Source organism: Oncorhynchus nerka, linkage group LG16 (assembly GCF_034236695.1).
Source record: "Oncorhynchus nerka isolate Pitt River linkage group LG16, Oner_Uvic_2.0, whole genome shotgun sequence".
In the NCBI taxonomy this organism is placed as follows: Eukaryota; Metazoa; Chordata; class Actinopteri; order Salmoniformes; family Salmonidae; genus Oncorhynchus; species Oncorhynchus nerka.
The window spans coordinates 29,033,038-29,055,066 of record NC_088411.1 but is presented as its reverse complement, the minus strand read 5'-3'; the positions used below and the strand labels follow the sequence as shown (position 1 = coordinate 29,055,066).

Genomic DNA, 22,029 nt, shown 5'->3' with positions numbered 1-22,029 from the left:
AATTGCAACTTATATTCAAGTAATTGATTATATTTTTTACATTTTTTATCATTCTACTCACCAGCCACCAGAAGCTCAATGTCTCTCGGTTCTTGATGTGTAACCTGGCCTTCGCAGACCTCTGCATGGGGGTCTACCTCCTCCTCATTGCAGCCATGGACTACCACTCACGCAAGGTACATAGCCCAAAGACTTAGAGAGGTATATCAGAAGGTCACTGGTTCAAGTCTCAAGTTGGGCTATGAAAAGGTGGGGACTGAACTGGCTTCTTTGGGCTGCTCTTTTCAGTTCAGTACATTACTACCAACCACCTACCATTGACCCCTTGATCAAGGCAGAACATAACTCCTAAACTTCTCCAGGGGGCTTGCACTGCGGCTGACCCTGTAATGCTTGCTTTCCAATGTTTATATTTCTGTAATGACTCTTTCCTATTTGGACACTAAAGTTGTATTGTATTGTAGGAGTTCTAGTCTACATCCAATAATAAAGTTGCATTTTATTGTAGGAGTTCTAGTTCATATCCAATAATAAAGTTGTGAAGTTGGAGTTCTAGTCTATATCCAATAATAAAGTTGTATTTTATTGTAGGAGTTCTAATCCATATCCAATTATAAAGTTGTGTTGTAGCAGTTCGAGTCCATATCCAATAATAAAGTTGTATTTTATTGTAGGAATACTACAACCACGCCACGTTCTGGCAGACGGGTGCGGGCTGTGGTGTGGCGGGGTTCCTGACAGTGTTCGCCAGTGAGCTGTCGGTCTACACGCTGACTATTATAACGTTAGAGCGGTGGCACACCATCACCAACGCCATGCACAAGAACAAAAGGCTGCGGCTGAGGCATGTGGTAGCCATGATGGCTGGAGGGTGGGGCTTCTCCCTATTGGCCGCTCTGCTTCCTGTCCTCGGAGTCAGCAGCTACACTAAGGTCAGCAGAATTTGAAAATACAGTGGGGCAAAAAAGTATTTAGTCAGCCACCAATTGTGCAAGATCTCCCACTAAAAAGATGAGAGGCCTGTAATTTTCATCATAGGTACACTTCAACTATGACAGACAAAATGAGAAAAGAAATCCAGAAAATCAAATTGTAGGATTTTTTATGAATTTATTTGCAAATTATGGTGGAAAATAAGTATTTGGTCACCTACAAACAAGCAAGATTTCTGGCTCTCACAGACCTGTAACTTCTTATTTAAGAGGCTCCTCTGTCCTCCACTCGTTACCTGTATTAACGGCACCTGTTTGAACTTGTTATCAGTATAAAAGACACCTGTCCACAACCTCAAAAAGTCACACTCCAAACTCCACTATGGCCAAGACCAAAGAGCTGTCAAAGGACACCAGAAACAAAATTGTAGACCGGCACCAGGCTGGGAAGATTGCATCTGCAATAGGTAAGCAGCTTGGTTTGAAGAAATCAACTGTGGGAGCAATTATTAGGAAATGGAAGACATACAAGACCACTGATAATCTCCCTCGATCTGGGGCTCCATGCAAGATCTCACCCCGTGGGGTCAAAATTATCACAAGAACGGTGAGCAAAAATCCCAGAACCACACGGGGGGACCTAGTGAATGACCTGCAGAGAGCTGGGACCAAAGTAACAAAGCCTACCATCAGTAACACACTACGCCGCCAGGGACTCAAATCATGCAATGCCAGACGTCTCCCCCTGCTTAAGCCAATACATGTCCAGGCCCGTCTGAAGTTCGCTAGAGAGCATTTGGATGATCCAGAAGAAGATTGGGAGAATGTCATATGGTCAGATGAAACAAAAATATAACTTTTTGGTAAAAACTCAACTCGTCATGTTTTGAGGACAAAGAATGCCGAGTTGCATCCAAATAACACCATACCTACTGTGAAGCATGGGGGTGGAAACATCATGCTTTGGGGCTGTTTTTCTGCAAAGGGATCAGGACGACTGATCCGTGTAAAGGAAAGAATGAATGGGGACATGTATCGTGAGATTGAGTGAAAACCGCCTTCCATCAGCAAGGGCATTGAAGATAAAACGCGTCTGGGTCTTTCAGCATGACAATGATCCCAAACACACCGCCCGGGCAACGAAGGAGTGGCTTCGTAAGACGCATTTCAAGGTCCTGGAGTGGCCTAGCCAGTCTCCAGATCTCAACCCCATAGAAAATCTTTGGAGGGAGTTGAAAGTCCGTGTTGCCCAACACAGCCCCAAAACATCACTGCTCTAGAGGAGATCTGCATGGAGGAATGGGCCAAAATACCAGCAACAGTGTGTGAAAACCTCGTGAAAATTTACAGAAAACGTTTGACCTCTGTCATTGCCAACAAAGGGTTGAGATAAACTTTTGTTATTGACCAAATACTTATTTTCCACCATAATTTGCAAATACATTTTTTTAAATCCTACAATGTGATTTTCTGGATTTTTATTTCTCATTTTGTCTGTCATAGTTGAAGTGTACCTATGATGACAATTACAGGCTTCTCTCATCTTTTTAAGTGGGAGAACTTGCACAATTGGTGGCTGACTAAATACTTTTTTTTGCCCACTGTATATATATATATATGTATATTTTTAGTTTAGGGCATGTATTAACAAAAGGGCCGGTTTACCAGAAACAGATTAAGCCTAGTCCTAGACTATAAAGCACTTTCAATCTCCATTGAACTGAGCCTTTTTATTTCTGCTGTAAAATAACTTCATGAAAATTGTTGATGTAAAACGGGCATTACACATTTACCTGATTTTATCCTCCAGGTGTCAATCTGCCTGCCCATGGACATCGAGTCCCTAGCCTCCCAGGTGTATGTTGTAGCCCTCCTCCTCCTCAACGTCACTGCCTTTTTCATCATCTGCTGCTGCTACGTACGCATCTACCTGTCCATCCACAACCCCGACCTAGCAATCCGCCACGGTGACTCCAAGATCGCCAAGCGCATGGCCGTTCTAATCTTCACCGACTTCATCTGCATGGCACCCATCTCCTTCTTCGGCATCTCGGCGGCTCTCCGCATGCCCCTCATCACAGTCTCCCACTCCAAGATCCTTCTCGTCCTCTTCTACCCAATCAACTCCCTCTGTAACCCCTTCCTCTACACCATCTTTACTCGATCGTTTCAGAAGGATATACGTTTGTTGTTGAGTCGCTGTAGTTTTTGCCATGCCAGAGCTGAGTTCTACAGGGCACAGAACCTGGAAGCACACACTATACCGCCTAAGGGTAGTACTACGTCCCCCAGAAAACATCACAGGTTCTACACCTACCACATCAAGATGCAAGGATGCTTTCTCTGCGAGGGAGGCGGAGTAACATGACTAGTCTCAGTAAATCAGAACTGTGGGTAAAATCACATTTAAGCCAATGGTTGAATGACAACGAAAACAATTGTCTGTAAAAAAATATATATCCAGAACCAGTCAAAAGTTTGGACAAACCTACTCATTCAAGGGTTTTTCTTTATTTTTTCTATTTTCCACATTGTAGAATAATAGTGAAGACATCAAAACAATGAAATAACACTTAGTAACCCAATTTTTTTCTTTCTTCAAAGTAGCCGCCCTTTGCCTTGATGACAGCTTTGCACACTCTTGGCATTTTCTTAACCAGCTTCATGAGGTAGTAACCTGGAATGCTTTTCCAACAGTCTTGAAGGAGTTCCCATATATGCTGAGCACTTGTTGGCTACTTTTCCTTTTGCGGTCCAACTTATCCCCAACCATCTCAATTGGGTTGAGGTCAAGTCATCTGATACAGCACTCCATCACTCTCCTTCTTGGTAAAATAGCCTTTACACAGCCTGGAGGTGTGTTTTGGATCATTGTCCTGTTGAAAACAAATAATAGTCCCACTAAGCGCAAACCAGATGGGATGGCGTATCGCTGCAGAATGCTGTGGTAACTATGCTGGTTAAGTGTGCCTTGAGTTCTAAATAAATCACTGACAGTGTCAGCAGCAAAGCACCTCCACACCATCACACCCCCTCCGCACTGCTTCACGGTGGGAACCACGCATGCAGAGATAATCCTTTCACCTACTCTGCGTCTCACAAAGACACGGCAGTTGGAACTAAAAATCTCAAATTTGGACTGATCAGACCAAAGGACAGATTTCCACCAGTCTAATGTCCATTGCACGTGTTTCTTGGCCCATGCAAGTCTCTTCTTCTTATTGGTGTCCTTTAGTGGTTTCTTTTCAGCAATTCGACCATGAAGGCCTGATTCACACAGTCTCCTCTGAACAGTTGATGTTGAGATGTGTCTGTTACTTGAACTCTGAAGCATTTAATTGGGCTGCAATTTCTGAGGCTGGTAACTCTAATGAACTTATCCTCTGCAGCAGAGATAACTCTGGGTCTTCCTTTCCTGTGGCGGTCCTCATGAGAGCAAATTTCATCATAGCGCTTGATGGTTTTTGCGACTGCACTTGAAGAAACTTTCAAAGTTCTTGAAATGTTCCGTATTGACTGACCTTAATGTCTTCAAGTAATGATGGACTGTCATTTCTCTTTGCTTATTTGAGCTGTTCTTGCCATAATATAGACTCTAGTCTATTACTAAATAGGGTTATATTCTGTGTACCAACCTTACATTGTCACAACACAACTGATTGGCTCAAACGCAATTAAGGAAAGAAATTCCACAAATTAACTTTTAACAAGGCACACCTGTTAATTGAAATGCATTCCAAGTGACTACCTCATGAAGCTGGTTGAGAGAATGCCAAGCGTGTGCAAAGCTGTCATCAAGGCAAAGGGTGGCTACTTTGAAGAATCTAAAATATAAAATATATTTTGATTTGTTTAACACTTTTTTGGTCACTACATGATTCCATATGTGTCATTTCATAGTTGAGGTATTCACTATTATTCTACAATGTAGAAAATAGTAAAAAATAAAGAAAACCCCTACTTTTGACTGGTACTGGAAAGTATTCAGACCCCTTGACCTTTTCCAAATTTTGTCAGGTTATAGCCTTATTGCAAAATAGATTAAATAAAATAAAAATCCTCAGCAATCTATACACAATCCCCATAATGACAAAGTGAAAACATGTTAAGACATTTTTGTAAATTTGTAAAACAGAAACACCTTATTTACATAAGTATTCAGACCCTTTGCTATGAGACTCGAAATTGAGCTCAGGTGCATCCTGTTTCCATTGATCATCCTTGAGATGTTTCTACAAGTTGATTGGAGTCTACCTGTGGTAAATTCTATTGATTGGATATGTTTTGGAAAGGGACACGACTGTCCTTTAAAAGGTCCCACAGTTGACAGTGAATGTCACAGCAAAAACCAAGCCATGAGGACGAAGGAATTGTCCTAAGATCTCCAAGACAGGATTGTGTTGAGGCACAGATCTGAGGAAGGGTACCAAAAAATGTCTGCAGCATTGAAGGTCCCCTAAGAACACAGTGGCCTCCATCATTCTTAAATGGAAGAAGTTTGGAACCACCAAGTCCTTTCCTAGAGCGGTCCGCCTGGCCAAGCTGAGCAATCGAGGGAGAAGGACCTTGGTCAGGGAGGTGACCAAGGACCTGACCAAGGAGTTCCTCTGTGGAGATGGGAGAACATTCCAGAAGGACAACCATCGCTGCAGCACTCCACCAAATCAGGCCTTTATGGTGGCCAGTTGGAAGCCATTCCTCAGTAAAAAGGCACATGACAGCCTGCTTGGAGTTTGCCAAAAGGCACCTAGTGAGTCTCAGACCATGAGAAACAAGATTCTCTGGTCTGATAAAACCAAGATTGCACTCTTTGGCCTGAATGCCAAGTGTCACGTCTGGAGGAAACCTGACACCATCACTTTGGTGAAGCGTGGTGTTGGCAGCATCATGCTGTGGGGATGTTTTTCAGCGGCAAGGACTAGGAGACTAGTCAGGATCGAGGCAAAGATGAACGGAGCAAAGTACAGAGAGATCCTTGATGAAAACCTGCTCCAGAGAGCTCAGGACCTCAGACTGAGGGGAAGGTTCACCTTCCAACAGGACAACGACGCTAACCACACAGACAAGACAAGTGGCTCTGAGCCGTCTGAATGTTCTTGAGTGGCCCAGCCAGAGCCCGGACTTGAACATTTCTGGAGAGACATGAAAATAGCTGTGCAGCAACACTCCCCATCCAACCTGACATAGCTTGAGAGGATCTGCAGAGTAGAATGGGAGAATCTCCAAATACAGGTGTGCCAAGCTTGTAGTGTCATACCCAAGAGGTAAACTTGTACATCAAATTTATTTATATAGCCCTTCGTACATCAGCTGATATCTCAAAGTGCTGTACAGAAACAGAGCCTACATCAAGCTGCCTCATGCTACAGAACCAGGAGATCGGAGCAGGAGCCTATGAGCTGTTCCGGCTCACACAAGCCATGGCTCGTGTAAGGCTACTGACTAAAGGCACCCGCATACTAGGATCTAGGGATTTGCATCTTTCAAAAATATAGAATAACCATCTTTAAATGAATGACTCGGGACGTTGGTTGTAAGATAAAAGCTTGTTTTTAGTAATAACACTTGTTCACGTTACATTTTACCACTTTAGATTATACAAAACAATAAAAGAATGATGCTAGCGAAAGCCAGGATAATCACTTGTACAGTTGAAGTCGGAAGATTACATACACCACATTTAAACTCAGTTTTTCACAATTCCTGACATTTAATCCTCGTAAAAATTCCCTGTCTTAGGTAGGTTAGGATCACCAATTTATTTTAAGAATGTGAAATGTCAGAATAATAGTAGAGTGATTCATTTCAGCTTTTATTTCATCACATTCCCAGTGGGTCAGAAGTTTACATACTGTACACCCAATTAGTATTTGGTAGCATTGCCTTTAAATTGTTTAACTTGGGTCAAACGGTTCGGGTAGCCTTCCACAAGCTTCTCACAATAAGTTGGGCGAGTTTTGGCCCATTCCTCCTGATAGAGCTGGTGTAACTGAGTCAGGTTTGTAGGCCTCCTTGCTCACACACGCTTTTTCAGTTCTGCCCACACATTTTATAGGGTTGAGGTCAGACCTTTGATGGCCACTCCAATACCTTGACTTTGTTGTCCTTAAACCCTTTTGCCACAACTTTGGAAGTATGCTTGGGGTCATTGTCCATTTGGAAAACCCATTTGCGACCAAGCTTTAATTTCCTGATTGATGTCTTGAGATGTTGCTTCAATATATCCACATAATTTTCTTACCTCAGGATGCCATCTATTTTGTGAAGTGCACCAGTCCCTCCTGCAGCAAAGAACCCCCACAACATGATGCTGCCAGTTCGTGCTTCAAGGTTGGGATGGTGTTCTTCGGCCTGCAAGCCTCCCCCTTTTTCCTCCAAACATAATGATGGCCATTATGGCCAAACAGTTATATTGTTGTTTCATCAAACTAGAGGACATTTCTCCATTTATCTTACTTTGTCCCCATGTGCAGTTGAAAACCGTAGTCTGTATTTTCTATGGCGGATTTGGAGCAGTGGCTTCTTCCTTGCTGAGCGGCCTTTCAGGTTATGTCGATATAGGACTCGTTTTACTGTGGATATAGATACTTTTGTACCCGTTTCCTCCAGCATCTTCACAAGGTCCTTTGCTGTTGTTCTGGGATTGATTTGCACTTTTCGCACCAAAGTAGGTTCATCTCTAGGAGACAGAACGTGTCTCTCTTTCCTGAGCGGTATGATGGCTGCGTCCCATGGTGTTTATACTTGCGTACAATTGTTTGTACAGATGAACGTGGTATCTTCAGGCGTTTGGAAATTGCTCCCAAGGATGAACCAGACTTGTGGAGGTCTACACTTTAAACGTGTATATGACACTGCAAACCTCCACAAGTACACCTCCAATTGGCACAGTCAACTTAGTGTATGTAAATGTCTGACCCACTGGAATTGTGAAACAGTGAATTATAATTTCAATAATCTGTTTTAAAACAATTGTCGGGAGAAATTACTTGTGTCATGCACAAAGTAGATGTCCTAACCAACTTGCCAAATATATATTTAGTTAACAAGAAATTTGTGGAGTGGTTGAAAAACGAGTTTTAATGACTCCAACATAAGTGTATGTAAACTTCCGACTTCAACTGTACATAACTGGAATGTTCTCGTTTGTTTTTTCTTACGTCCTATCGCAAGGCATGCTGGTACTTGCAGTCAATAGTGTAATCCAATACAACAGAAATATGTACATAGTTCTCTACCATCTCCATTACATGAATTATAATACAATTACTCCTGTACATATGTAAATAACTGTAAAAGAAATCTTTAGATACAGCTCAATTAATTAACTGTAAACATTAACTCCGTAACCCATTAAAGTTACAACATCTCTCCTTACAAGCTCGTTTTGATACGCCTCCAGATGCATGGGCTCCAATACAGGAACACTACTTTTAGTTTGAAATGATTGCATGAACACATTTTTCATTCTAAATTGATATCTGATATTGATGGAGCTCAGAAGCTGAGCTGGATTTGTCTGAACTGACTTCTCTGTATAACGAGACCCAGATGCAGATGGTTCGAGTCTCTGATATTGATTAGAAAACAAGGGGCAGGCAAGAGACATGTCGTGAACAGGCAAAAGATTATAAACCAGGTCAGAGTCCAGGAGGTACAGAGTGGCATGCAGGCTCAAGGTCAGGGCAGGCAAAGGTCCGAACCGGGAGGACTAGAAAAACAGAGACTTTTTCTGCAGGAGCACGGTTTACTTGACAAAACAAGATGAACTGGCAACAGACAAACAGAGAACACAGGTATAAATACACAGAGGGTAATAGGGAAGATGGGTGACACCTGGAGGGGGTGGAGACAAGCTCAAAGGACAGGCGACACAGATCAGGGTGTGACAGTACCCCAAAACTCCCAGAGGCGCCACCTGGCATCCTAACTTGGGCGTGCATACCTGGTTGATCAGGGTGCCGGCAGCGACAGTCGGCGATGAGAGCCGGGTCCAGGATGTCCTTAGCAGGGACCCAGCACCTCTCCTCCGGGCCATAACTCTCCCAGTCAACCAGGTACGGGAAACCACTGCCCCGTGGTCGAACATTCAGGAGGCGTCTCACCATGTACGCCGGTTGGCCATCGATGACAAGGGGAAGTGGGGTGAGCCTGGAAACAGAAGACAAATGGCTGTGAGAAAAGGGCTTAATCCTGGACACATGAAATGTAGAGTGTATACGGAGGGCACGGGGTAACAGATGACAAACAGCAGTGAGACTAAGGACTCTAGAGATGGGAAAGGGACCAATGAAATGGGGGGAAAGTTTGCGGGACTCCACCCGGAGGAGCAGGTCCCGTGTTGATAGCCATACCCTTTGCCCAAGCCGATAGCGGAGAGCTGGAGTCCGGCGGCGGTCCGCTTGTTGACGATACCTGGAGTTGGTCTTAAGAGCCGCCCAAGCTCTTCTCCAGATACGCCGACAGCGGCATACGAACCTGAACCGGGTATGTTGACTTCCTGTTCTTTTTCCGAGAAGAGTGGGAGCTGATACCCCAAGGAGCACTCAAAAGGGGAAAATCCAGTGGCTGAGCAAGGAAGAGTGGCCCCGGCATACTCCACCCAAACCAGTTGTTGGCTCCAGATAGTGGGGTTGGTCGAGATGAGGCACCATTGTGTCGTTTCCAGGTCTTGTTTCGTTCGCTCTGACTGGCCGACGACCCATTAAGGGTGCAGAACGTCTTAGAGAACCGGGACGAGAACTGAGTACCCCGGTCGGAGACCATGTCCACAGGAAGTCCATGGATCCAGAAGACATGCTGCACCATGAGCTGGGCCGTCTCTTTGGCAGAGGGTAGTTTGAGGAGAGGAATGAAATGGGCAGCTTTGGAAAACTGACCCACTATTGTCAGGAACTAGACAATAATTTGTGCCAGGTGTGATATCCCTCCTAAATAGCTCGGGCTAATGTTCCTATCGATTCAGTAAGGCCAGCAGGCTAGTCTTTTTATTGGTATGTAACCGTTATGAAAGTTGTATTGTAATTTTGTTTAGTATTTAAAACGCCACTTTAAAACGTGTATATGACACTGCAACAAAATTTCCCCATGGGGACAATAAAGTCAGTAAGTAAGTGTTGCCATCAGATGGAGGAAGCCCAGTGACAAAATCCAGGGAAATATGTGACCAGGGGCGATGAGGAACAGGCCGTGGCTGAAGGAGGCCCGGAGGAGCTTGCCACGCAGTCTTATTCTGGGCACATACCGCGCATGTGGTGATGAAGGCAGAGGCGTCAGGAACCATAGTGGGCCACCAGAAGCATTGTCAGATGAAGGCCAGGGTTCGACGGAAACCAGGATGACAGGTAAGCCTGGAAGAATGAGCCCATTCCAGGACCTCGAACCGGGCTGAATATCTGGTTAGCTGGGAACCCTCCAGGGTCCGTTGTGCCTTATGGACCAGGGTCTCAATACCCCAGACAACTGAAGCCGCAAGGCATGAGATGGGTAGGATAGTCTCAGAGTCAGAGGGTAAGGCGGTGGAACTGTACAGGCAAGCTAGAGCATCTGGCTTCACATTCTTAGACCCTGGGCGGTAGTAGATAGTGAAGTTGAACCTGGTGAATAACAGAGCCCAACGGGACTGCCTGGAGTTGAGGCGCTTGTCTGTGCGGAGATATTCCAAATTCTTATGGTCGGTCCAAACCAAAAATGGATGTTATGCTTCTTCCAGCCAGTGTCTCCACTCGTCCAGCACCATCTTGACCGCCAGAAGTTCCCGGTTACCTACGTCGTAGTTTCTCTCAGCGGAATTGAGACGATGAGACATGAAGGCACAAGGATGGAGCTTTTGGTCATGGGAAGATCGCTGGGACAGGATGGGCCCCACTCTAACGTCAGAAGCATTGACCTCAACCAAAAACTGACGGCGACGGGTCGGGATAGACGAGGATGGGGGCAGTAGTGAATTGAAGATCTACAAAAGCCCTGTCAACAGCTTGGACCATGTGAATGGTACCTTGGGAGAAGTGAGTGCAGAGAGGGGAGCCACCAGGGTTCTGTAGCCCAAGATGAAGCGGCGGTAGAAGTTGGCAAACTGCAGGAAATGTTGCAATTGCACTCTGGACGTGGGTTGGGGCCAATCCACCACCGCTCTCACTTTTTCAGGATCCATCTGGACATTGGTTTCAGCGATGATGTATCCCAGAAGGAAGATTGTAGAGTGGTCAAACTCACACTTCTCAACTTTCACAAACTGGTTCCCTAGGAGGCGCTGAAGGACTTGTCGGAAAATCAGCCAAGACCTCAGAAAACAAATTGTAGACCTCCACAAGTCTGGTTCATCCTTGGGAGCAATTTCCAAATGCCTGGATGTACCAAGTTCATCTGTACAAACAATAGTATGCAAGTATAAACACCATGGGACCACGCAGCCGTCATACCTCTCAGGAAGAGATGAACATACTTTTGTACAAAAAGTGCAAATCAATTCCAGAACAACAGTAAAGGACCTTGTGAAGATGCTGGAGGAAATGGGTACAAAAGTATCTATATCCACAGTAAAACAAGTCCTATATCGACATAACCTGAAAGGCCGCTCGGCAAAGAAGAAGCCACTGATCCAAAACCACCGAACGACAGATTTGTACCTTGTCAGCTTGCAACCTTCCGGTTACTAGTCCAACACTCTAACCACTAGGCTATCCTGCCACCCCAATGACAATAACCCCAAGCATACTTCCAAAGTTGTAGCAAAATGGCTTAATGACAACAAAGTATTGGAGTGGCCATCACAAAGCCCTGACCTCAATCCCATAAATATGTGGGCAGAACTGAAAACGAGTGTGCGAACAAGGAGGCCTACAAACCAGAAAATTCACCCAACTTATTGTGGGAAGCTTGTGGAAGGCTACCCGAAACGTTTAACCCAAGTTAAACAATTTAAAGGCAATGCTACCAAATACTAATTGGGTGTACAGTATGTAAACTTCTGACCCACTGGGAATGTGATGAAATAAAAGCTGAAATTAATCACTCTACTATTATTCTGACATTTCACATTCTTAAAATAAATTGGTGATCCTAACTGACCTAAAACAGGAATTTCTACTAGGATTAAATGTCAGGAATTGTAAAGAACTGAGTTTAAATGCATTTGGCTAAGGTGTATGTAAACTTCTGACTTAAACTGTATATAGCCATAGGGCAGACTGAGCATCTAACACTATCAGATTAGGGGGGGATTTTATATTTTTGTCCCCACTGTTGTCACTTGTCATATAGCAGATGAATTTTTTTTTTTAGCTAGTAATATGTCAATATGTATCTTTAGAAATGAGCTATGACATACATAGCCAATTAATATAAGATACTGTGGATTGAATTTCACTCTCTAAAAGCGAATAGTTTTGACTGTTTTGAACTTTACTGAGGAGAGCTGATCTTCTCCTGTTCAGACTAGTGCGGCTCATAAAACTTGTCCTTGTTATGAAATTACAGATTTACACTTTATTTAAAAATGACTGACTGCACTGACCTGTTAAAGCAGAACTATCAAGAATAGTTTGGTTTTCTCCCAGCAGAACTTGGCTAGGCAAAGTGAATGTCTGTGCTTCACATAGCTGCTCCCTTAAAAAGACTTGAAACATTTGAAAAAAAGCAGCAATATTACGGTTTGTCCCTCTTGGGACGCCGTAGCAACAGCCATTACACACTTCCCCAAAATAGTCTGAATTAAGATAAAATAAGAAATCTAATACATTTTAAAGTTTTTTTTGCTTAGGACTTAGTTGTGCAACTTTATTTCTAAATAAGATGTTTGGTATAGTATTTCTCAAGTGAAAGTGGTTAGGGTGTTGGGCCAGTAACCAAAAGATTGCTTGATCAAATCCCTGAGCTGACAAGGTAAAATAAATAATATGTTGTTGTTCTGCCTCTGACCAAGGCAGTTAATCCACTGTTCCCCAGTAGGCGGTCATTGTAAATAAGAATTTGTTCCTAACTGACTTGCCTAGTTAAATACAAGAGAAGCACATGGAGTTATCTTGGCATACAAACCAGATCAGGGTGAGGCTGCTGTCACACTGGTTTTGCCAAAGTGTTTCAAAGTATTGTTGTTGAGTGTATTGGTGAGTTGATTAAAGTGCATTGTTTGTATTGTATTTTTGCTTGTGTACATTTTAAAAAGGGGAACACCATTTTGTATTTGCCTTTAGCCTGATTCATTGGTAGCTAGTAGCTTGTGTGGCTTCCTCAAGTGTGCTGTCACCATCACCTAACCTGAGTGCTGTGATTTATACCTCTAATTTGAACATTTGGTGTGATATTATATTTAGAAAACATTGTGATAAGTTAACTGTTACATTAACCAATAAAACCTTTTATCCCCTTTGTTTCATTGAAACTAGTAATAAACTATATATTTGTAATTGTGTGATGTTTCCTTGACTTTGTACTCAGTTGAAGTCTCCATTTCCAGTATACCAAGAGTCTGTTACATACAGTATTTAACCAGAATTAACTAAATTCCAATTATTTACTTTATTGGGAGTCATACAATACTGTACATAATGGAAATTGACTTCCTGCCATTAGCTACATTTTCTGACTGTTTGAGCACACAATCAAGCGAATGCAAAGAGCACATGGCAACCTATTCCATATAAGGCTCTGGTAATAGTGCACTATATAGTGCCATTTGGGAGACAACCATGGTCGTATACACCAGGGTTTCCCAACCCTCTCCTTGCTAACTGGATTTAATTAGTCAAAGGCTTGATTAGTCAACTAATTTAATCTGGTGTGCCAGTTTAGGGTTAAAACTAAAATGTGAAATGTCTGGGGGGGGGCCTGAGGAGAGGGTTGGGAAACCCTGGTGTAAAGCATCCATTTGCCCTGACTACATAACATGTCCTTATCCATTTAGATTCTGTGTTCTGTATGTACATTCTTAATTTATGACAAAATAACAGCAGGGTTCATATTAATGCTTATATTTTATTGGCAGTGAAAACAGAAGAGGTATTTGAATTCACATTTCAGTCACTACCAAGACCTCAGAAAAGACCACCATGTGGCATACTGTATACATTGTTTTGTAACATTGCTCAGAACAGAAAACCAAATGATGTATCTCTTAACATGAATGAATTTGATACATAAACAAACAGAGCAGTGAGGGAGATAAGTGTTTCCAGTTTCAAAGATTTTTGTAGTTCGTTCCATTCATTGGCAGGAGAGGCGGCCAAAGAAAGAATTGGTTTTGGGGGTGACTAGAGAGATATACCTGCTGGAGCGTGTGCTACAGGTGGGAGATGCTATGGTGACCAGCGAGCTGAGATAAGGGGGGACTTTACCTAGCAGGGTCTTGTAGATGACATGGAGCCAGTGGGTTTGGCGACGAGTATGAAGCGAGGGCCAGCCAACGAGAGTGTACAGGTCGCAATGGTGGGTAGTATATGGGGCTTTGGTGACAAAACGGATATAATCGATGCAACGCTGGGGGATGATTTAACAAAAGCGCATTTGCGAAAAAAGCACAATCGTTGGACGAATGTACCTACCCATAAACACCAATGCCTTTCTTAAAATCAATACACAGAAGTATATATTTTTAAATCTGCATATTTAGCGAAATTAAATCCAGGTTAGCAGGCAATATTAACCAGGTGAAATTGTGTCGCGCTCATTGTATGCAGAGTCAGGGTATATGCAACAGTTTGGGCTGCCTGGCTCGTTGCGAACTAATTTGCCAGAATTTTACGTAATAATGACATATCATTGAAGGTTGTGCAATGTAACAAGAATATTTAGACTTAGGGATGCCACCCGTTAGATAAAATACAGAACGGTTCCATATTTCACTGAAATTATAGTTTCCGGATTCGACCATATTAATGACCAAAGGCTCGTATTTCTGTGTGTTATGTTATAATTAAGTCTATGATTTGATTGAGCAGTCTGACTGAGCGATGGTAGGCAGCAGCAGGCTCGTAAGCATTCATTCAAACAGCACTTTCGTGCGTTTTGCCAGCAGCTCTTCGCAAGCACAGCGCTGTTTATGACTTCAAGCCTATCAGCCTAATGGCTGGTGTGACCGATGTGAAATGGCTAGCTAGTTAGCGGGGTGCGCGCTAATAGCGTTTCAAACGTCACTCGCTCTAAGACTTGGAGTAGTTATTCCCCTTGCTCTGCAAGGGCCGCGGCTTTTGTGGAGCGATGGGTAACGCTGCTTCGAGGGTGGCTGTTGTCGATGTGTTCCTGGTTCGAGCCCAGGTAGAAGCGAGGAGAGGGACGGAAGCTATACTGTTACACTGGCAATACTATAGTGCCTATAAGAACATCCAATAGTCAAAGGTATATGAAATACAAATGGTAGAAAGAAATAGTCCTATAAATACTACAACCTATAACCTCTTACCTTGGAATATTGAAGTCTCATGTTAAAAGGAACCACCAACTTTCATATGTTCTCATGTTCTGAGCAAAGAACTTAAACGTTTTTACATTGCACATATTGCACTTTTTGCATTATTTAAACCAAATTGAACATGTTTCATTATTTATTTGAGGCTAAATTGATTTTTATTGATGTATTATATTAAGTTAAAATAAGTGTTCATTCAGTATTGTTGTAATTGTCATTATTACAACAACAAAACAAAATATTTTTAAAAACGGCTGATTAATCGGTATCGGCTTTTTTTGGTCCTCCAATAAATCGGTATCGGTATCAGCGTTGAAAAATCATAAATCGGTCGACCTCTAATATATACACACACTACCGTTTAAAAGTGTCTTACCCAAACGGGCAGTAAGGTATATACAGTGAGCGTTGTTTCCAAATGTACAATAAATGTCCCTTTCTCACTCTCTTTTCCCCACCTCCGGTAACAAGCCGTCATGGGGCGGCAGGGTAGCCTAGTGGTTAGAGCGTTGGACTAGTAACCGGAAGGTTGCAAGTTCAAACCCTCGAGCTGACAAGGTACAAATCTGTTGTTCAGTTAACCCACTCCTAGGCCGTCATTGAAAATAAGAATTTGTTCTTAACTGACTCGCCAAGTTAAATAAAAGGTTAAAAATATATATATTGTCAGTCCACTAGGGACTTATGTCTCTCGTGTGTGTATTCTGTGTTATTATTTAGTTGGTTAGTAAATACATGTGTGTAGTACTGAATAATCAGAAAAGGCTGGGGTTCTTGCAGATTCAAGAAGTCTGCAAAGTTCAGAATGAGACTGATGAGGTAATGATTAATAAGTGACTTACCGATATAAACACACACAGTGGCAAGAAAAAGTATGTGAACCCTTGAAAATACTTGGATTTCTACATAAATTGGTCATACAATTTGATCTTCATCTAAGTCACAACAATAGACAAGCAGTCCGCTTAAACCTATAACTCAAACAATTATACGTTTTCATGTCTTTATTGCACACACCGTGTAAACATTCACAGTGCAGGGTGGGAAAAGTATGTGAACCCTTGGATTTAATAACAGGTTGACCCTCCTTTGGCAGCAATAACCTCAACCAAACGTTTTCTGTAGTCGAGGATCAGACCTGCACAATGGTCAGGAGGAATTTTGGACCATTCTTCTTTACAAAACGGTTTCAGTTCAGCAATATTCTTATGATGTCTGGTGTGAACTGCTCTCTTGAGGTCATGCCACAGCATCTCAATCGGGTTGAGGTCAGGACTATGACTGGGCCACTCCAGAAGCGTATTTTCTTCTGTTGAAGCCATTCTATTGTTGATTTACTTCAGTGTTTTGGGTCGTTGTCCTGTTGCATCACCCAACTTCTGTTGAGCTTCAATTGGCGGACAGATAGCCTAACATTCTCCTGCAAAATGTCTTGATAAACTTGGGAATTATCTTTTTTCTCCAATCGATGATAGCAAGCCGTCCAGGCCCTGGGGCAGAAAAGTAGCCCCAAACCATGATGCGTTACAGTTGGGATGAGGTTTTGATGTTGGTGTGCTGTACATTTTTTTCTCCACACATAGTATTGTGTGTTCCTTCCAAACAACTCAACTGTAGTTTAAACTGTCCACAGACTATTTTGCCAGTAGCGCTGTGGAACATCCAGGCGCAATTTGTCAAACTCCATATTTGCAGCAATGTTTTTTTTGGACAGCAGTGGCTTCTTCCGTGGTGTCATCTCATGAACACCATTCTAGTTTAGTGTTTTACATATCGTAGACTGACACTCTAGTATTCTTCTTAACCTCATTGAGCATTCTGCGCTGTGCTGTTGCAGTCATCTTTGCAGGATGGCCACTCCTAGGGAGAGTAGCAACAATGCTGAACTTTCTCAATTTATAGACAATTTGTCTTACCGTGGACTGATGAACATCAAGGCATTCAGAGATACTTTTGTAACCCTTTCCAGTTTCATGCAAGTCAACAATTCTTAGGTCTTCGGAGATCTCTTTTGTTCGAGGCATGGTTCACATCAGGCAATGCTTCTTGTGAATAGCAAACTCAAATTTTGTAAGTGTTTTTATAGGGCAAGGCAGCTCTAACCAACATCTCTAATCTCATCTCATTGATTGGATTTAGCTGACTCCTGACTCCAATTAGCTTTTGGAGAAGTCATTAGCCTAGGGGTTCACAAACTTTTCCCAACCTACACTGTGAATGTTAAAATGATGTATTCAACATAAATACAATAATTTGTGTTAGGGTTAAACGCTCTGGTTTTGTTCATGCCAATAAGGCATACTAGGCCCCAAATACTGTTAGGTGATTACTGTCAAACAATGAAATAGCAATATCTACTGATTTTTGTACAGTTTCATCAGCATGGGGACTTGTCAAGGAGATTCCCCATCGTTTGTCCCGGACTAGGCTTGATCTGTGTCCGGCAAACCAGACCCAAATACTTATTTTGAAAGACAAAGAGGACAGGACGCCCTTCTTTTACTCAATGGAAATGAGTTACTTACCTCTTCCACTGGGATTTCATCCATCCAGACACCATCATCACTGGAGCTGGAGTTGCCATCATCACTGCTGCACTCTGCCTCCTGTAGGGCCTGCAGAGCCTCCGCAGTGATCATACCTACAAACTCATTCTCTCCCATTGCACCTGTGAACACAGACGGAAGAGGAAGCGAGACATCCCACACCCTCATCTTTTCTGGTTCATATACAGTTGATGAAATAAGCAGACCAGACCCAGCTACTAATGCATTGTTGCCTAAGTGAGCGCCACCCTGTTCAGACCAGAATTGACAATTTTCAATGGTAAATGGCCTGAGTGGGACATCTTCATTTATCCACCAACTTTGCTGTAACCACACTCGTTAGCTTGTGCATGCATCAGCAAGCTCCTCTATGAGAATGACGCAGCGACCGTTAGCTATCAAGGCAAACACTTCCTTTGGCTAGCATAACTATTGTTGACACAATGCTACACACCTCCATCCATCTCCTCCAACTCCTCCACATCAGAACTGCTGTTCAGGTGGATGATGTCTGCTAGAGCATCGTTGAAGTTGTAGTCTTTCAACAGGGTCATCTCCAGCTGGAGAAGAAGGAACAGGAAGTGTTATGAACTACAAATTGAGACCAGATGCCCGATATGTTTGTGGAGATCTGAGAGAATTTGACTGGTGTTCGTGTAATTCTGTGAGTTAGGTCTTCATCTTGTAGAAGCTGACAATGCACCATCAGTGCCAGACTGCACTTTAATGATGAGACAGAACGCATAACTTATCAGGGGATAATATAAATAAATAATAAGGGGAGGGGGAATGGGACCCCTCCACTGAGTAGGCTACATTATAGCCACTCTGCCTGATCCCCACCCAGCAGCCCCTTGCTAAAGTACAGAAGCCAATTAGAGTACAGGTGGATGTTATCAGAATAAAATTCCTTCAACACATATGCCACATCTTATTCCCTTCCCACATTAGCAATATGACAAAAGCTCCACCTTGCCCTCTGAAAGGTTAAGTGGAAGTTTCACCATATTGCTTAAACTGTACCTACAGTATGAAATCCTTTCAGATCTCCAAAGTGCATAGGGTCTAGGGGTAGATTTGGGATTGCTATCTCCCGTCTTACCTTGGTACCATACACAGGTAGACCCTCCAGGTGTGTTGTCATATCCTGCTCAGGTGTGTTGTCCTTCTGTTCACCATCTCCTCCACCCCCACCTCACTGGCCCCGAAATCCCCCCCCCCAACCAAGACCCTTCAGAAATGCTCATCTTCATCTTGACCTGGGTAAAATAGACATGATTATGTAAGCTGTATGTTGAACCTTGGCTCGGGTCTCTTGTTGTCCAATGGCACCCTATTCTCAATAAAAGTGCACTACATTTGACTAGAGCCCTATGGTCCCTGGTCAGGATGTGTACTCTATAGGGAATAGGGTGTCATTTGGGAGGAAGCCTCTGTCTTATTAATTATAGCAGTACCCTGCCTTGCCATTGTAATTCAATTACATGAGATTGTTGACTATTTGATGAAGATATGGCTGAGTTGTCCACAAGTCGTTGAAAAAAAACATAATACTTTACCTAAAGGCTTGGCATCTGGGCGGAGCCAGAGGAAAGGGACGAGGACAGGCTCATGTCTAGCTGCTGTGGACTGTCGAAAGGGCTCTCTGGGGGTGAGATGGCGGTTGGGACGAAAATAAAAGGACACTGGAGTCTGCACAGAAAAGCGTGCCTGAGCTAAAGGAACCTGTGGCTGCTGAAGGAGATGGTTCTCCTGAACTGGGTGGCTGGACCACGGGTTTGGGTAGCACAGGCTTCTCATCAGGTGGCTGGGGAATAATAATAATACATTTTATTTGTAAAACATATTTCAAAAACATTTCAAAGTGCTACAAAAACATCAAGATGGTGGTTCACCTGGACCGGAGGCATCACCTGGACTGGACGTATCAGGGTCTGCTCTGGTGTCTGAGGTACAGCTGTGGGAGGGGCCACAGGTCGTGGGGAGAACGGATCTGTCTTCGGAGTGGTCATGGTCTTGAGGACAGTAGAAGGGACCACCATAGCTGACTGCTGGGAAGATGAGCTGGGATCTTTCCACTCCACTACAGGTACCCCCTTCTGGAGCTGAGGGGAGAGGGCTGTGGCCGGCTGGAACCTGAGACACCATCACTATAAAGTTGACCATGTAAAGCTGGCCTTATGGAGGTAAAAGAGGGGAGAAATAGATACTAAAGTCCCATTCTAAATGTTGGAGAAAAAAAAGACTTGATGAAGCTATTTATTTTTTCTATATCATAAACATACATCATAGAGATTTTGGTAAATGTTTCTATGAAATAGCATTGGACCATTCAATTAAGTTAATCGAGGGACTGTATGGAGGGCTAATGCATGTTTTTCTCCTTCTTACCAGAGGATGTCTGCATTGTGAACCCTGCAGGGATCTGGACTGGGTAGATCATCCGTGGAGGAAGAGAGAAGGTGGCCAGAGTCCCACTGTTGTTCTGCAACACAATTAGACAGTTTACACATATTTGCTCCACTCAATGAAAGAATGTTCAACTGTATTTGTTGTATAGACAGGGAAATTGCTTTTGCAACAAGAGCACACATAAAATAAAATGCAACAGTTAGTAGGCTACAAGTCTTCTTGACATCTGCTCTCACACAAATAACAGGGTCGCTGAGTTGACTTGTCAGTTACACTTACCACTGTTTTCCAGTGAGTCCTGGGTTCAGGCTCAAGTCCTGGGAAATTAGAGGCTGTCTAACAAGCATAAGAAAACACTCTACATTTTAACCTCATCAGTTGCACAGAGATATAGATATGCCATTCTAAAAACTCACTAACAATTATACTACATCACTGTCTGTAATTTCATAAAAGGAGTTACTGTAGTAGGTCATCATACAGTTAGTGTAGAAAAAAGATGATCCTGTTCAGCTTGACATGACTCATACAGTATAGGAGGACTGTTGACATCATGACTCATGCCGCTACAGTATAACCAAACACATAATACTGTTTTAAGGTACTGAGAGGTGCTAAAGGTAGCTACTTAAAGGCCCAATGTAGCCATTTTTATATAAATATCAAATCACTTCTGGATAACAATTAAGTACATTACTGTAATAGATTTCCATGAAAAAGTGCCAAAGATTGCCGTTATTGGCAGAGGGGTTTAGAACTATCTGTGTTACTGATCAATTAACCAATTTACCACATGGTGATGTCACAATGGAAAGCAGAAACTCCCATCCATGCAAACCTGCTCATTAAAAGCTCCTGTGTAGATTGAATTTTAAACCAGCAACTACCAGGAAATAACACTGACCACACTGTTACAGTGTTCGTTTCATCGTCTACTGTACAATAGAATATAAAACACAGGAAAACAGAATTGATTGCACTGGGCCTTTAACATCAAATTGAGAGAGAGGGGAGAGAAGAAAAACCCTAGCTGCCCACAAACAGGATGCTCTAAAGACTGATTTCCTTTTACCTTTCTTTGCTCTGCCCACATCTAGGCCTAAATTAAAAAGTGCCCCACCATCCCCATCCTTTGTATGGTTAATATAGTGTCATCTTGACCTATCCTCCTGTTACCAGACACAACATAAGGCCCTTTCCCAGACAAATTTGTTACCAACCCTGGTGTGTACAGAATCACATAAGAACGTGGGGTTTAATAGGCTGCTGCTGCTGCTTTTCCCCAGTCACTCTCAGGGTGTGTCCCAATAATCTTTCCTTCTTCCCAAAGTGTGCACTCATTCACTTTTAAAAGCATTGGATTGATGTAGGCATGTGCTAGAGCAGTGTTTCCCCAACAGCACACATTTTTGTTGTAGCCCCAGACAAACTCACCTGATTCTTCTCATCCAGGGATTGATGATTAGTTAAAAGGTTGAATCAAGAGTTTGTTCGGGGCTACAACAGAAATGTGTACTGTTGGGGGTACTGGAGGACCGGAGTTGGGAAACACTGTGCTAGAGGAAGTTTCAGATCCATGAAGGGAAATTAACAAGTGCATACTTTGTGAGAAAGGAGAGATTATTGTAACGCAATCCCAATGAGGTGTAAAAGGTTGCCACAAAACAAGGTGGTGAGGTCTCTCTGTTACCTTTTTCACACCATCGTGCAGACCCTAACCATACAGTGCTGCTGC

At 43.0% G+C, this 22,029-nt stretch overlaps 1 protein-coding gene and 1 long non-coding RNA gene across 2 annotated transcripts in view; one reads left to right on the top strand and one right to left on the bottom strand.

Annotated features, from left to right (window-relative positions):
• The window catches only part of LOC115144381 (lutropin-choriogonadotropic hormone receptor-like), a 35,905-nt gene extending 32,498 nt beyond the window's left edge, over positions 1–3,407 (top strand). Inside the window, exons 12-14 of the mRNA XM_065002568.1 lie at positions 65–176; positions 675–932; positions 2,743–3,407. Of these exons, the coding sequence (XP_064858640.1) occupies positions 65–176; positions 675–932; positions 2,743–3,300 (928 nt within the window). The 3' untranslated portion in view covers positions 3,301–3,407. The remainder of the gene's footprint in view (positions 1–64; positions 177–674; positions 933–2,742) is intronic.
• Positions 3,408–19,120: 15,713 nt separating this feature from the next.
• On the bottom strand, positions 19,121–21,810 carry LOC135561167 (uncharacterized). The gene is made up of 3 exons (XR_010459265.1): positions 20,274–21,810; positions 19,778–20,059; positions 19,121–19,689 (listed from the first exon to the last, which is right to left on the bottom strand). It is a non-coding gene; the product is annotated as an uncharacterized LOC135561167 (long non-coding RNA).
• Positions 21,811–22,029: the final 219 nt, after the last annotated feature.